The sequence below is a fragment of the Thamnophis elegans genome, chromosome 16 (genome assembly GCF_009769535.1).
Source record: "Thamnophis elegans isolate rThaEle1 chromosome 16, rThaEle1.pri, whole genome shotgun sequence".
Taxonomy (NCBI): domain Eukaryota; kingdom Metazoa; phylum Chordata; class Lepidosauria; order Squamata; family Colubridae; genus Thamnophis; species Thamnophis elegans.
The window spans coordinates 18442569-18456549 of NC_045556.1; the positions used below are offsets into that span (position 1 = coordinate 18442569).

A 13981-nucleotide genomic window follows, 5' to 3' on the forward strand; every position below is an offset into this window, starting at 1 on the left:
TGAGGGATACCTCAACTTCAAATTCCTCAACCCATGTGTGGATATCAGTCATCGGGTGGGTATGAGTTTAGAAGAATTGATTTTCGGTGCTCTGCAGATTCGTTGTGCACAGCTCCTCACTTTTTAGTGTGACAGTATAAATCAATCAGAATGGAACTGGAAGTGCCCTTGGAGGTTTTTTAGTCCAAGTCCCTGCTCAAGCAGGAGACCTTATACTATTTCAGATGGGTGCCTGTCCAGTCTTGTCTTAAAAACCTCCAGTGATGAAGTCCCTTCAACTTCTGAAGGCAAGCTGTTCCACTGGTTAACTGTTTCACTGTCAGGAAGTTTCTCCTTAATTCCAAATTGCTTTTCCCCTTGATTAGTTTCCATCCATTGTTTCTTGTCTTGCCTTCTGGTGCTTTGGAAAATAAGTTGACCCCCGTCTTCTTTGTGGCAGTCCCTGAAATACTTCAATGCTGCTACCATATCACCACAGTCCTTCTTTTCTCTAGTCTGGCCATACTCAATTCCTGCAACCATTCTTCATATGTTTTTGTCTCCAGGCCTTTTCATTAAAAAGACAAAATACTGCTGGTTCGCAGCCTGCCAGCTTCCTGTCTATTACTTTTCCATAGATTTCTGACCACTTCTGCCTGATCCGATGCACTATTATGTTACAAAGGCAATTTGTAAAAGATCAGTGTCTGTTTTTTTAGATGTCCTGTAGGCTTCCAATAGGGGAATATGTCTTTAGATTTCAGATAAGATACAGCATAGCAGACTGGCAGATGCTTGCAGTGGTACTTTACCTTGTCTGCTTTTTAAAATGGGAGAATCCCACTGTCCTGAAAGTCTGTTTCCTGGAGCAGGCATTTATTTGAATGTTCATTGTATATACATAGTTGTCATGATATATCCAGTAATTCCAGCATTCCTTCTGGCCACGACCGAAATTTGCACTAAATCCAATCATGCTTGTTTCAAAGAAAGGCAGCAGAGGTTTTAACAAGTGCAATCAATTCCTGCAAAAAGAAAAGTTATCATATACCCTGTTCTGTTAACTCTGCACCCCAGTCCTTCACCTCTCCACAGACTGCAACTTTGCAAAAGCCCAACAGAGACTTCTTTCCTTAGAGCCCTGCAAAAAAAAATCAAGTGGAACAATGGCTGATGACCTCTTTCTATCGGTCCACAATAGAAAGTGTCCTCAGATACTGTGTTATAGTATGGTATGCTGGTTTAACAGCTGTGGACAGGAAGGCACTACAGAGAATGATCATTTCAGCACAAGAAACCATTGGTTGCCTTCTAACAGCACTGGATGACATTGCCAGGTCTCGCTGCTTTAGCAGAGTAAGGAAGATACTCAGAGATGATTCACACCCTAGTCAGTGTCTCTTTGCACTTCTCCCATCAGGCAGAAGACATCCAAGTACAGCCAGCCGAACCAACAGGTTTAAAGGTAGTTTCTATCCTTAGGCTGTCACTCTTAAACACAACCACAATCATTCCACGCACAGGAAGAAATGTACCGGTATGTTTTTCTTTCTTTTTTTTCTTTTCCTAATTCCTTGCATAGGGATTATTCTTTATACTATATGTTGTTTGTATTTTTTGTCATGGATTGCACCAGTGAGGATAAAACCAATTTCATTGTACATCATATGTACAATGACAAAGACTATACTATACTAACTTGGGAAGGCTTATGTAGGGTTCAGCTCTATCAAGTTTCAAGTTTAATTTTATTTATAGGCCGCCCAATCCCGGAGGAATCAAAAGCTGGGGCCCCTTGCCCCCCCCCCCCTGCTAAGGGTGCCAGCAGCAAAGAAATAATTCCACTATCTATCACCAATCACCCTCTTATTTTCCCCATCTTAAATATTCTGCCTGAGGAATCAACGGGAAAATGATGAGCCAGCTTTTCAAAAATCACCCAGATCCCAACTCAGGCATTTGAACCCAGGCAGATCATAACCCAAGAGGTTTATATCTCCTTGTGGCCAGATCCTCGACTTACAACAGTTCATTTGGTGACTGTTCAAAGTTTTAAAAAGTGATTTATGACTGTTTTTCAAGTTACCATCTTTGTAGCATCCCCATGGCCAAGTGATCCAAATTCAGATGCTTGGCAGGTGATAAGAGCCGAGGTGGCGCAGTGGTTAGGGGTGCAGCACTGCAGGCCACTTCAGCTGACTGTTATCTGCAGTTCAGCGGTTCTAATCTCACCGGCTCAAGGTTGACTCAGCCTTCCATCTTCCGAGGTGGGTAAAATGAGGACCCGGATTGTTGTTGGGAGCAATATGCTGACTCTGTAAACCGCTTAGAGAGGGCTGAAAGCCCTATGAAGCGGTATATAAGTCTAACTGCTATTGCTATTGCTATTCATATTTATGACCATTACTGTGTCCCAAGGTCATGTAATTAGCTTTTATGACCTGAAAAGCCAAGTCAATGGGAAAGCCAGATTCACTTAACAACCGTGTTACTAACTTATCAACTGCAGTGATTCACTTAACAAACTGCGGCAAGAAAGGCCATAAAATGGGGTGGGGGAAACTTACTCAACAAATGTTTCACTTAACAGAAACATTGGGCTCATCTGTGGTCGTAAGTCAAGGACTACCTGTACAGACTCTGGAGCCCGGAGGCTTCCATCAAGGGTCTTTCTTTGCCCCATTTACGACCCCCTTCAAAAAAATGCAAAGGTGCTGACTTCCTTTTGCCTTGAAGACTTATCACTTCTTCCATCAGAGAAGCTTGCTCCGTTCTGGCGCAACAGTCGCTCCGGGGACAGAGAAGCTCCTCCTGCCGACGCTCCCCCGAGCCTGCAGGGGGCGCCGCTCTTCCCACAGCGCAGGAATAGAGGCCGTTGTGTAGACGAGGCCGCGCGGCCTACTCTGATGATGTCTCAGCCGCCGCAGCCGCCGCCTCCTCATTTCGCCTCGCGTTTCGCGGGGCCGCCGCAGCCCGCCGGCTTTCCTCCGCCCGCGCTGCCTCCCCCGGGGCCTTTCCGGGGACCGCCGCCTCAGCCTTTCCCGCGGGGCCTCTATCCACCGTTCCCAGGCGGAGGCCTCCCGCCTTTCCTGCCGCCGCCGCCGCTTCATCCTCCACCTCAGTGGCCGCCGACCCTGCCGGAGAGGCCGCCGTTGTCATGGAGACCGGTGACCCCGCCGCGGCCTACCCCCGAGGCCTCAGACGTGCCGGGCGACGAGGCCTGCGACGGCGACGAAGCCTGGCTCAGCCGCTTCGTCAGGCGCCGACGGCCGATCGCCGCACCTCCCCATCGGGAGCGGGGCCTGACGGCGGACGAGGCAGCGCAGGCGGCGGGCGAGGCGCTACGGGCGGTGGCGCGCGTGGCCGGGCTCTGCGCTGCCTGGCGGCGGCGGGGCGATGAAGCAACTCCGGGCGAGACGGCCGAAGCCGAGGCCGGCTTGGAAGAGCTCCGCGCTCTGGTGGGGCCGCTACGCGATCCCGGCGCTTTGGAGCGGCTGCGGGCCCGGCTGGAGCGGGGTCGTCAGAAGAGGAAGCGGCGGCAGCAGCGGAGGCAAGAGGCCCGCGACGCCCGGCAGGAGGAGGAAGCCCGGCGCGCGGAGCGCAAGGCCCGCATCGATCTCTGGAGGGCCCGGCGAGCCCAGGAGGAGGAGGACCGGCACCGGGTGGGTTTTGGGGTCCATGGGGGTGGGAGGCCTCCTCGGGTCATTGAGAGAAGAGAAGCGGCTGGCCGGGCTTTGGGAAGCAGAGGCTTTCCGATGGTCCGAATCCCTAGTACAGGCCTCCTGCGTGAGCAGGGAGGATTGGACTAGATGACCTCCAAGGTCCCTTCAAAACTCTGTTATTGTTACTGCTCTGCTCCTTTTGCTGGGTGGATGGTCCCGGTGTGGAAATGCAGAGAAAATACAGGTTTAATTAACAGAGTTGGAAGGGACCTTGGAGGTCATCTAGTCCAAACCCCTGCTCACGCAGGAGACCTATACCAGGGATTCGAACCGCTGAACTGCCGACCTTTCTGATGGACAAGCTCAGTGCCTTAGTCACTGAGCCACTGAGTCATGCAGTCCTCGCCGTACAGCGATTCACTTAGTGTCCATTCGAGGTTACAACGGTGCTGGGTAAAGACACTTGTGGCCATTTGTCACACTTACGACAGTTGCAGCATCTCCATGGTCACCTGATTGACATTCAGGCGATTGACAGCTCACTCACATTTATGACTGTTGCAGCATCCTGGGGTCGCATGATTCCCTTTTGCGACCTTCTGACAAGCAAGGTCAGTGGGGAAATCAGATTCACTGAACAATTGTATGACTAATTTAACAACTGCGGTGATTCACTTAACAAATGTGGCAAAGCAAGTTGTAAAATGGGACAAAACTCCCTTTACAAATGCTTCTCTTAGCCACAGAAATTCTGGGCTCAATTGTGGTCATAAGTCGAGGACTGCCTGTAGAGGCAGCATATTCTGCCACCATCACTTTGCTGAACTCCCACAACCCTGTCTTATGCCTAAAGATATTATACTATGTAGTAAGGACTGTTATTGTTATTATCCTTCTCATCTATTCTACTATTTCTCTTGTTGGCATCTTATGATTTAGGTATTTTAAGGTTTATTATTGTAAATAGGATTTATGAGCTATGACTTACCACTTTGTTGTTTGTAGCTAGACTGAGAGCGTATGCATTGGGGACAAATTCCTTATGCGTCTAGTCATATTTTGACCAATAAAGAATAGTCTATTCCCTTGATGGTGAACCTATGGCACATGTGCCAGAGGTGGCATGCGGAGCCATCTCTGAGGGCACACAAGCTGTTGCCCTAGGTTAGCTGCAGCATGCAGGCACACACCGGCCAGCTGATTTTCAGCCTTTGAAGTGCCTGCGGAGGGCCAGGGGAGACAGTTTTCACCCTGCCCATGCTTCAGTAAAGCCTACGAAGCCTGAGGAGGGGGGAAAATGTGCCTAGCGGAAGTTCAGAAACAGGCTGTTTCCAGCTGCCGGGGGAGGCCGTTTTCACTCTCCCCAGGCTTCAGGGGTGTGTGTGTGTGTCGTGCATGCATGTGAGGGGCAACGGGGGGGTCATGTGCACATTCACGGGGGTGGGCAGGGCAGAAGGGAGGCCATATCGCACGTTCGTGCTTTCGGCACCCGAGCCAAAAATGGTTAGCCATAACTGGTCTATTCTATTCTTAGTCCTATTCTTCCTCAATGCCAGTTTACGGGGTAATGGATTTCACTGACAGTGAGGAACGGGACATACAGACACCCACCCACATATACACTCACCAGGAAATATTTATAATTTTACAATGCAACTTATGATGACATTGCTAATACAAACCTCTATAGTTTTGCCATGGCAATAGGAGTAAAAAAAAAGGTTTGCTGTGTACAGGTAGTCCTTGATTTATTCATTTAATTACCATTCGAAGTTACGGCAGCACTGAGAAGAGTGACATGACCGTTTTTCATACTTAGAACAGGGCTAAAGAGGCTTCTTGGATGAGAAGTGAAACATCTTCAAAGAAAAACAAGAAAGTCCAGTTGCCTCTTGAAAAAGCACCTTTGGGACATACTTAGGATGGTTGCAGCATCCCCATGGCCACACAATCAGAATTCAGAGGTTTGGCAAGTGGCATGTATTTATGACGGTCATAGTGTCCTGAGGTCATATGATTGCCTTTTGCAACCTTTTGCTGAGCAAAATCAACAGGGAAGCCAGATTCAGTTATCAGCCTTGTTACTAACTTAATAACTGTAGTGATTCACTTAGCAACTCAGACAAGAAAGGTCGTAAAATGAGGTAAACCTCATTTGACAACTATCTTTCTTAGCAAAGAAGTTTTGGGCTCAATTGTGGTTGTAAGTCAAGGACTGCATGTATTTACTTATTTTACAAGTTATCTTGTAAGCATGACTGATAGCAGAAAGAAACTAAAAAACTGTGGGGGGATTATTTCTGTATTATTGGACTGTACTTTGGGGATAAAGGCAGAATGTCTCAGAGATGCCATTTGTTCATTTTTTTGCCCGTATATTATCTTGACCTTCTCAAGGGGTGCCTCTCACACGGTGTTGCTGAGCAAAAAAGTTTTCGACAAAGATCTCTCTTTCCTTGCACCTAACAAACCCACTTCTACCTACTGTTTGGAAGGTGGTTGTGTGCCTTCTTGTTCTGTTTTCTAACTGATATTCTTTTAATTTAGGAAAAAGAACTTAAAGCTGCTGCCGATAGTGTGTTATCAGAAGTGAGAAAAAAGCAAGCAGACACAAAGCGGATGGCAGAAATTCTGCGTGGCTTAGAAAAGCTTAGGAAACTAAGAAAAGAAGCAGCAGGAAGGAAAGGTACATTCTGGATTTTTAAAATCATTCCTAATTATGATTCTGCGTGTTTTACTTTGTGTTTACTCCTTTTGGTGTATAGTACTCTGTATGGTTGGGAAACGGTGCAAAAGTCCTAACATTTCTGCCAGTGGATCTCACACTGCTTTTTCTGATTTTCTTGTTAAAATCTGCTTTAGATATTAATGTTCACTATAAACTTAGAAGACTTGCATAGTGAACCAATCCAATCTTGTAGCATAGACGATAAGAGACATGCAAGTAGTCCTTGACTTAACAGCCACAATTAGGACCGGAACTTTGGTTGCTAATCAGTATAGTCAATAAGCCAGCCGTCATGTGACCAGACTTAATTTTATTACCATTTTTTTACTGCAGTTGTTAAATGAATCTGGTTTCCCACGTTGACTATGCTTGTTGAGTATGTTCCACATTGCATTCATGTGACTGCAAGATGCTGCAATCATTGTAAATGTCACCTGGTTGCCAGGTGACGTTTACAATCAAATTGTAAGCACATCACCACTGGGGTGGTGTTACAGTTGCAACTTTGAGGATGGGTTATAAACTAAATTTTTCATTGTCATTGTAACTGCAAACCACTGTTAAACAAGTAGTCGTAATTCAAAGATAGCTGCAAATAGCAATAGCAATAGCAGTAGACTTATATACCGCTTCATAGGGCTTTCAGCCCTCTAAGCGGTTTACAGAGTCAGCATATTGCCCCCAACAACAATCCGGGTCCTCATTTTACCCACCTCGGAAGGATGGAAGGCTAAGTCAACCCTGAGCCGGTGAGATTTGAACCGCTGAACTGCTGATCTAGCAGTCAGCTGAAGTAGCCTGCAGTCTGCATTTAACCACTGCGCCACCTCGGCTCTTCTATTATTAGAATAGAATAATTGAGGAATGGAGTAGAGGAGGAGAAAAAAATCCCAGAGATCATATTCTTCCCCCTACCCCAAGGCATTGATTTAAATCAAATCCAGAAATCTAGATGGGAAACTATATTATTGAAATAAAACCTAGTGTACATGAGAAAAAGGACCCGCAATAGCATTTAGACTTATATCCCACTTTACAGTCCTCTCTAAGCAGTTTACAGAGTCTGCAAATTGCCCCCAACAATTGAGTCCACATTTTACCTCGGAAGGAGGGAAGGCTGAGTCAACCTTGAGCTGATCAGGATCGAACTGCTGGCAGTCAGGAGAGTTAGCCTGAGTGCTGCATTCTAACTTCTGTGCCACCACAGCTCCTATAAACTATATAAATGTCCTTCTGAGAAAGAATTTGAGGTTTTTTTTTTCCCTTTCATGTTGAGGCATAGATTCTTTGACCGAACATTTGATGGATTTTAGCTTGGGAAGTTAAGAACTACTAACTAAAGGAGCTGTGGGATTCTTCTGAAACAAAAAGAAGAAAAAGAAAGTAGCAATAAATCCTTGTGTGTATTCGGTGCAGGTGTTTGTCCGCCGCCAGCTGCAGATGAAGCCTTTGAAAGCGAAGTTGAGAATTTAAAAGCATCGATTAAAAAACGCACAGAACTCTACGAAGCTGAAGAACGAGCTCTCCGAGTCATGCTGGAAGGAGAGCAGGAAGAAGAAAGAAAACGAGACATGGAGAAGAAGCTGAAGAAGGAAAGGGAAAAACTCCTGCAGCAGAAGCGCAACATGGACTCCAAACTGTTTGGGGATCCAGGTAATGTTCAGAATGCTGATGCTCATTGTTTGGGAGAAGGGGATTTATCCTTGAAATCCAGGAATGTTCTGCTTCATTTATGTAGCGATTTTGTAGAGAGAATAGTTACATTAAAAGTGTTTATTTTTATTTCAGTGGCAAAGTTTTTTTTTTTAAAGTAGCTATTCCCCAAAATGTTTATTTATGTAGTTTTTCTATGTCAACATAAGAATTTACCTATTGGATTTAAAACTAAGTTTCATCTTTAAAAAAACAACCTAGGACCGGGATGGCGAACCTGTGGCACGCATGCCACAGGTGGCACATGGAGCCATTTGTCAGGGCACATGAGGCGTTGCCCTTTCAGGTGGCCAGCATGCATGTACGCGCTGGCAAGCTGAGTTCAGCCTTTTTTTAAGCCATTTTTTGCCCTTCCCTGAGTTTCCCTGAAGCCTCCGGAGTGCAAAAAACTGGCCCTACGGGCAAACCGGTTTGTTCGTAGGGTCGGTTTAAGCCTTCAGGGGCCTTCCGTAGGCTTCCCTGAAGGCTCTGGAGAACTAAAAACGTCCCTACAAGCAAACCGGAAGTCACTTCCAGTTTGCTCGTAGGGCTGTTTTTTGCCCTCCAGAGCCTTCAGGAAAGTCTCCTGAGGGCTTCTGAACCAGGGGTGGATTCCTGCCAGTTCTAATCTCTTCTATAGAAGAGGTTCCACAGTGCTGTTTAGAGCCAGTTCCAGCTCCTTCCCCCCACATCATCAAGATGAAGAGTGAGAGGAGGAATTCTGGGAGTTGAAGTCCACAAGTCTTAAAGCTGTCAAGTTTGAACACCCCTGGGTTTTTTTTTCCTAAAGGGTTAGGGATGCAAGGGTCTTGTAACTTGACAGCTTTAAGACTTCGTGCTTCAAATGCCAGAGTTTCTGAGCCAACATTTTTGTTGCTAAGCAGGAGCGTTGTTAAGTAAGTTTCACCACTTTTTACAAGTTGGGCATGCCCACCCAGTCACATGGCCGGCAAGCCACTCCCACAAAGCAGGCCACACCTACAGAAGAGGTTCTAAAAAAAATTGAAACCACCTCTGTCCTGAACGCTCTGGAAGGCTAAAATCGGCCCTACAAGCAACCCGGAAGTGACTTCCGGTTTGCCTGTAGGGCCATTTTTTTGCACTTCGGGGAAGCTCCTGAAGCCTCCGGGGGGCCTCGGGGAGGGGGGGCTGTTTTCATCCTCCCCAGGCTCCTATAAAGCCTCTGGAGCCTGGGGAGGGGGAAAAAAGCATGCAAAAAATGGGGGTGGGGAGCTCCTGTCATGCGCACATGCGTGCTGGGGAGTGTCACACATTGCATTATGGGTGTGGCACACCCACGCACGACCCCCCCTGCGCTCCCCCAGCTTATGACACACGAGCCAAAAAAGGTTCGCCATCTCTGACCTAGGAGATCTATTCTTACAATTAATGGAGGCTTTTATTTCGGTGACTGTAAAGATTTTCTTACTTATTTATATTTTTAGAAGAATTTCCATTTAGCCACGTCTTGGAGCCATTCACACAATACTATTTGCAAGCTGAATATTCCTTGCCAGCTCTCCTCCAGATCAGGTAAGAGCCATTGTTTAGTAAATAAAACAAATTGAGGTGTTGGTGTACATTATTTTACATAAAAACCTGGGAATTCTCAGCTGTCTTGAATTCTGGCTTCCATATGAATTCCTTTTTAATCCATTTGTTATAGATGTTAATGTTTAGTTACAACTATTGAGTATGCACCACTCAGGTTGTATAACTGTCAGTAGTTGTGTAAAGTAAATATTTTATTGTCCTGTAAAGCGTTAAAGTTGTCTGTTCAGGATGCTGTAATGTGAAACAATAAATTGCCAGAATGATTTATAGTCCTGTTTAATAAAACCTGTTGAGGTTTTAACGAGACCCCAAACTGAAATTAATGGCGAGAAAAGACCATTTTTATGTATCTTCCTTCCCACCTAATTTCCTTGTGTGCTTTATTTCTCTTTGAAATAGGAAAGATCATTTGTTTTTGTAATATATACGCATTGCTCTAACAAAAGATATAAATTCCGTCTCCAGCATGATGGAATCTCTCTGGCCAGAGTAGAACCAGTATGGGTATCTATCGTAGATTATAATCTTGAGATTTTGATTCAGCCCACCACTCAAGTTCAGGCAGGTCACTCAAAAAACAGTCTTGCATTTATACCGTATATAGAACTAAATCATTTATAAACCTAATGGCTGCATTTGCACAACGTGCTGTATTTGGCTAGTACTTTATGACTTATTTGTTATACAAACGCCAGCCATTTGATTTATTGTGCAAATCCACAAAACAAGTTAATTCAAACCTGTTATGTGAATGCATCCAATATCTTAATCTACCTCACAAGCTAATTGTGAAGATAAAATTGGAGTGGATCTAATCTATGCCATTGCATGCTCTTGAAAGAAAGATGAAATATAAATAGAACATCTTTTTTGATGGTCTCTGGAGTAGCCACAGTTCATTCATATTGCCTGCAACCACATTACTATAATATTTTGCACCTATTTGTGAACTCCGTATTCAGCTGCAGTTGTCTGAATGCATGCTTTGGGTGAAATAATTCAGGCAAGGAATAGATACAGTGCTCAGTGTGTTGTCTAACTTTTTCCCTTAAAGGCATGAATGGGATCAATACTTGGTGCCTACAGATCATCCTGAAGGAGATTTCATTCCACCAGGATGGGTCCTTCCAAGTCCTCCCTCCAGTGACACCTGGGCCACTGCTGTCAGGTGATGAGTTTGAATCACCGTTGAAGATAAGAAGGCATGATTTGCCAGTTTGGGAAGGCTGCCATAACGATGTGTGATTGACAACTCACATTAGAAGAGTTCTTTGAGTTTAAATGTGTTATAGGTGGCTAAAGGATGCCAGAAAATATTGATTGAGAAGGCAAGCCTTGTCCTTAAAGGTGCTGTTAAAAGGATAAGCATTGATACTTATTGTAGTGCTTATAAGTCCTCTCTAGCATCTAATTATACTTTGGTATCAAATGATTTTGATCATGAAAGAAGTGTCAATGAATCACTGCTGTACATGTATTGGAATTTGTGGGATAGATTCATATTTTAAAATGACTTTCCTCAGAAATTTATCTGAGTTTACCTTAAAAGGGATGTAAGTGCTACAAAATCAAAAGTGTAATCCCAGCAATAGAAAAATAATGGATCTGCTAAGTAACATTGGCTAATAGAGGCCAGATGTGAAGCTTAGCTTATCTATAGAGCTTATACATTTCAGAGACCATGCAATTAATGCACCAGCTAAACATTATTCTATGTGTTCTTAATGTAAACTAAACTCTGGGAAGTCAGAAGTTATTGTCCGAGGCAACATTAAAGATGATTTCTTTGGAATGGTATCCAGATGTTTAAACTCAAGGTATTTTCCAAAACACCTCTGTGGTTATCTTGGCCTTATGTGGCAGGAGTTAAGTGAATTGACAGATGTGGCTGATAGTAGTTTCCTTTGAAGTTCGAGTGACTGCTTTTAAAAATTATGGCATTAAATTGGAGTTGTATGGAGTGAATTAACTAGCTTTTTACATGTTGCCATAAAAAGTGGCTTTCATTTATACACACATATGTGATTCACATGCTTAGCGAAGCATTTGCTTCATTTTGTTTTTCTCTTAAAGTGGGATAATAGGATAATCTAAAAGGGTTTTGCCTCTTCATATTTTCATTATAACATCAAAGCATAGTTTGGCATTCAAAAAAGGAATCTTGAACTTCTGTGCTCTCTTGCTCCCCTTTCTGTGTTTTAATAAATGACCCCTTTGCTAGCCTAGTTTACAACCCTAGCTGAAGGGCACATTTCTAGTTTAAATAAATGGTAAACACTGCAGCAACACAATTCATTCCTTGAAGTGAAAGAATGTAAAGAGGAAGCGGGTAGAGGTTTTGTTACCTGTGAATTACTAACTGCTTAGGAACTCTGTATGTGCTTCTACAGATTTCCTATAAAATGTTCTTAAGAAAAATGCTCATTTCTGTATAAATTCTGATATTCATAAATTGCAAAAAAAAAACCTAGAAATTACTATTGTTGACCAAAAGAAATGTATTCATACCAGACCTTGTTACTTTTCTCTACTGCTCGGTGAATACCATTTTGATACTAGGTTATTTTACGTTCACTTGCTCCTTCAGATCTGTTTACTTCTGAAACAAAGTTCTAAGTATTTAATACCAGTTGTTTTAGTTTAGCATTATTTACACTGGAAAGACTGAGTGTTCTTTATCTCGTACTTCTTCCTGCATTTCTTTAAGAAAAAAATATTACTATTTTAACACATTTTATTTGTATAAATAATACGCCCACAAACCCTGTTAAATCATCTTTTCTCAGACCTAAGAAAAATTGAAACCCCAGGCATGGCTTTTAATAGCATAAAGGAGAAAGTTGTACCCAAATTGCTAGTGCAAACTATAGCTTTTATCTGGTACATGTGTGCAATAAATAAACTTTTGTTGGAAGGTAATTGTCAAATCATCTGCAAAGCTTGCTTTATTGTTTTGTAAAGTTGGAGACAAAGTCTGGAGGATGCTGTAATGGGAAACTGTAAATTGTCAGAGAGACTGATAGCCCTGTTTAATAAAAGAAGGTTGACTTTTGTTTGTACTTAATAAATTCTCAGCATTTCAATGCTTGTATCTGGCATTTATTTTGCTTCTTTCATGGCACAGAACCTCCTTAAGCAAAAAGCCACAAGATGCAGCAGTGGCCACTGTGGGAAACAAAATTGTTGCATATTTTACTTCATATTATTATTGAATCACACACACACACACACAAATACCCAAAAAGCATCTTCTTGTTTCCAGACATTTTCAATTGAGACAGTCCTGATTATATGTTTTCACTGGGCATAGCGACCTATATATGGATTCTAGAGCTGATTAGGCTGCTTACCCCATTGGAAAACCTGACGACAAGCGCTTACTCAAGCAGCTCTAATCATTAGGCTTGGCCAGGGCCCCTCTGCAACAGTGGAGGTGATTTCCAGCAAGTCGCCTTTGTCTTCCATTGGCAAATGCCTTTCTAATTCCTTGCTAAGGTGAGTTTTCCTTTACCTAAGAAATAAATGTGTGTAATCTGGAGAGTTGAATGTTAAACTGTAGAAATAGGTAGGAGTTCATAGGTGGGGTTCTTGTATGCAGACAGAAATATAAATCTAACATTTCTTTTTTTAGCTCAGGGATTCCAATCCTTACAAAATAATTGAATGTACTTGTTTTTTTAAACAATAGTTCATGTACTGAGTACTAAATTCACACTTAGTAATTCTTTTTTTCCATTTAATACATTTCTCTCTAATATTTTGCTCCTTTTGCTTGTATAGTCTTTATTTTTTTTAAAAAATATTTTTTAAAATTAATAGCACTTAAAGTTGGCATTTTAAATTGCAACCAGAGATAAATATTACACGTCTAATAGTTTAGTTGTGATCTGTTCTGGGATCATGCACGTTCTAGAGAGTTCATGAAATCTATTATCTTTTTCCATCTAGGAATTACTAATTCAGATTTTTATCTTCTATCCTTAATTCAAACTGGCACAATAAAAGGATTGTATTGCCTTCATCATTTTAACTGGCACTTTTAAATCTATTCATATTCAGCTGTTAAAATGACTGGGGAAGTTTTTTCTTAACTTGATGCCTTTCACATCGGTCTTGTTAGGTGTTACGGGAACTGTGGTGCTGAATTGGGAGGAAATACGACGAATTCTATGTTGCTTTACAGATAAGAGGTGAAAATGCTACCTGTTAAATGTTTTACAAAGGAAAGTTGTAAATTGTAAAACAATTACAATATTTAATAGATACATGGAAACAGATTTCTGGAAATCGACAGTTTTGTTTCCTTGCCTCGAATCTTCTATAACTTCCATCTGAAGTCATTAATTATCTTAACTGATTTTAATGC

At 42.9% G+C, this 13981-nt stretch overlaps 1 protein-coding gene and 1 long non-coding RNA gene across 2 annotated transcripts; one reads left to right on the forward strand and one right to left on the reverse strand.

The window, feature by feature from the left end:
* Window positions 1-808: 808 nt before the first annotated feature.
* On the reverse strand, window positions 809-2785 carry LOC116519411. The gene is made up of 2 exons (XR_004256647.1): window positions 2699-2785; window positions 809-1004 (listed from the first exon to the last, which is right to left on the reverse strand). It is a non-coding gene; the product is annotated as an uncharacterized LOC116519411 (long non-coding RNA).
* A 13-nt stretch (window positions 2786-2798) lies between these two features.
* On the forward strand, window positions 2799-12698 carry PDCD7 (programmed cell death 7). The gene is made up of 5 exons (XM_032233265.1): window positions 2799-3641; window positions 6189-6327; window positions 7786-8022; window positions 9507-9594; window positions 10670-12698. The coding sequence occupies exons 1-5, from the start codon at window positions 2886-2888 to the stop codon at window positions 10785-10787; spliced, it is 1338 nt and encodes a 445-aa protein (XP_032089156.1). The 5' UTR covers window positions 2799-2885; the 3' UTR covers window positions 10788-12698.
* The last annotated feature ends 1283 nt before the right edge of the window (window positions 12699-13981 follow it).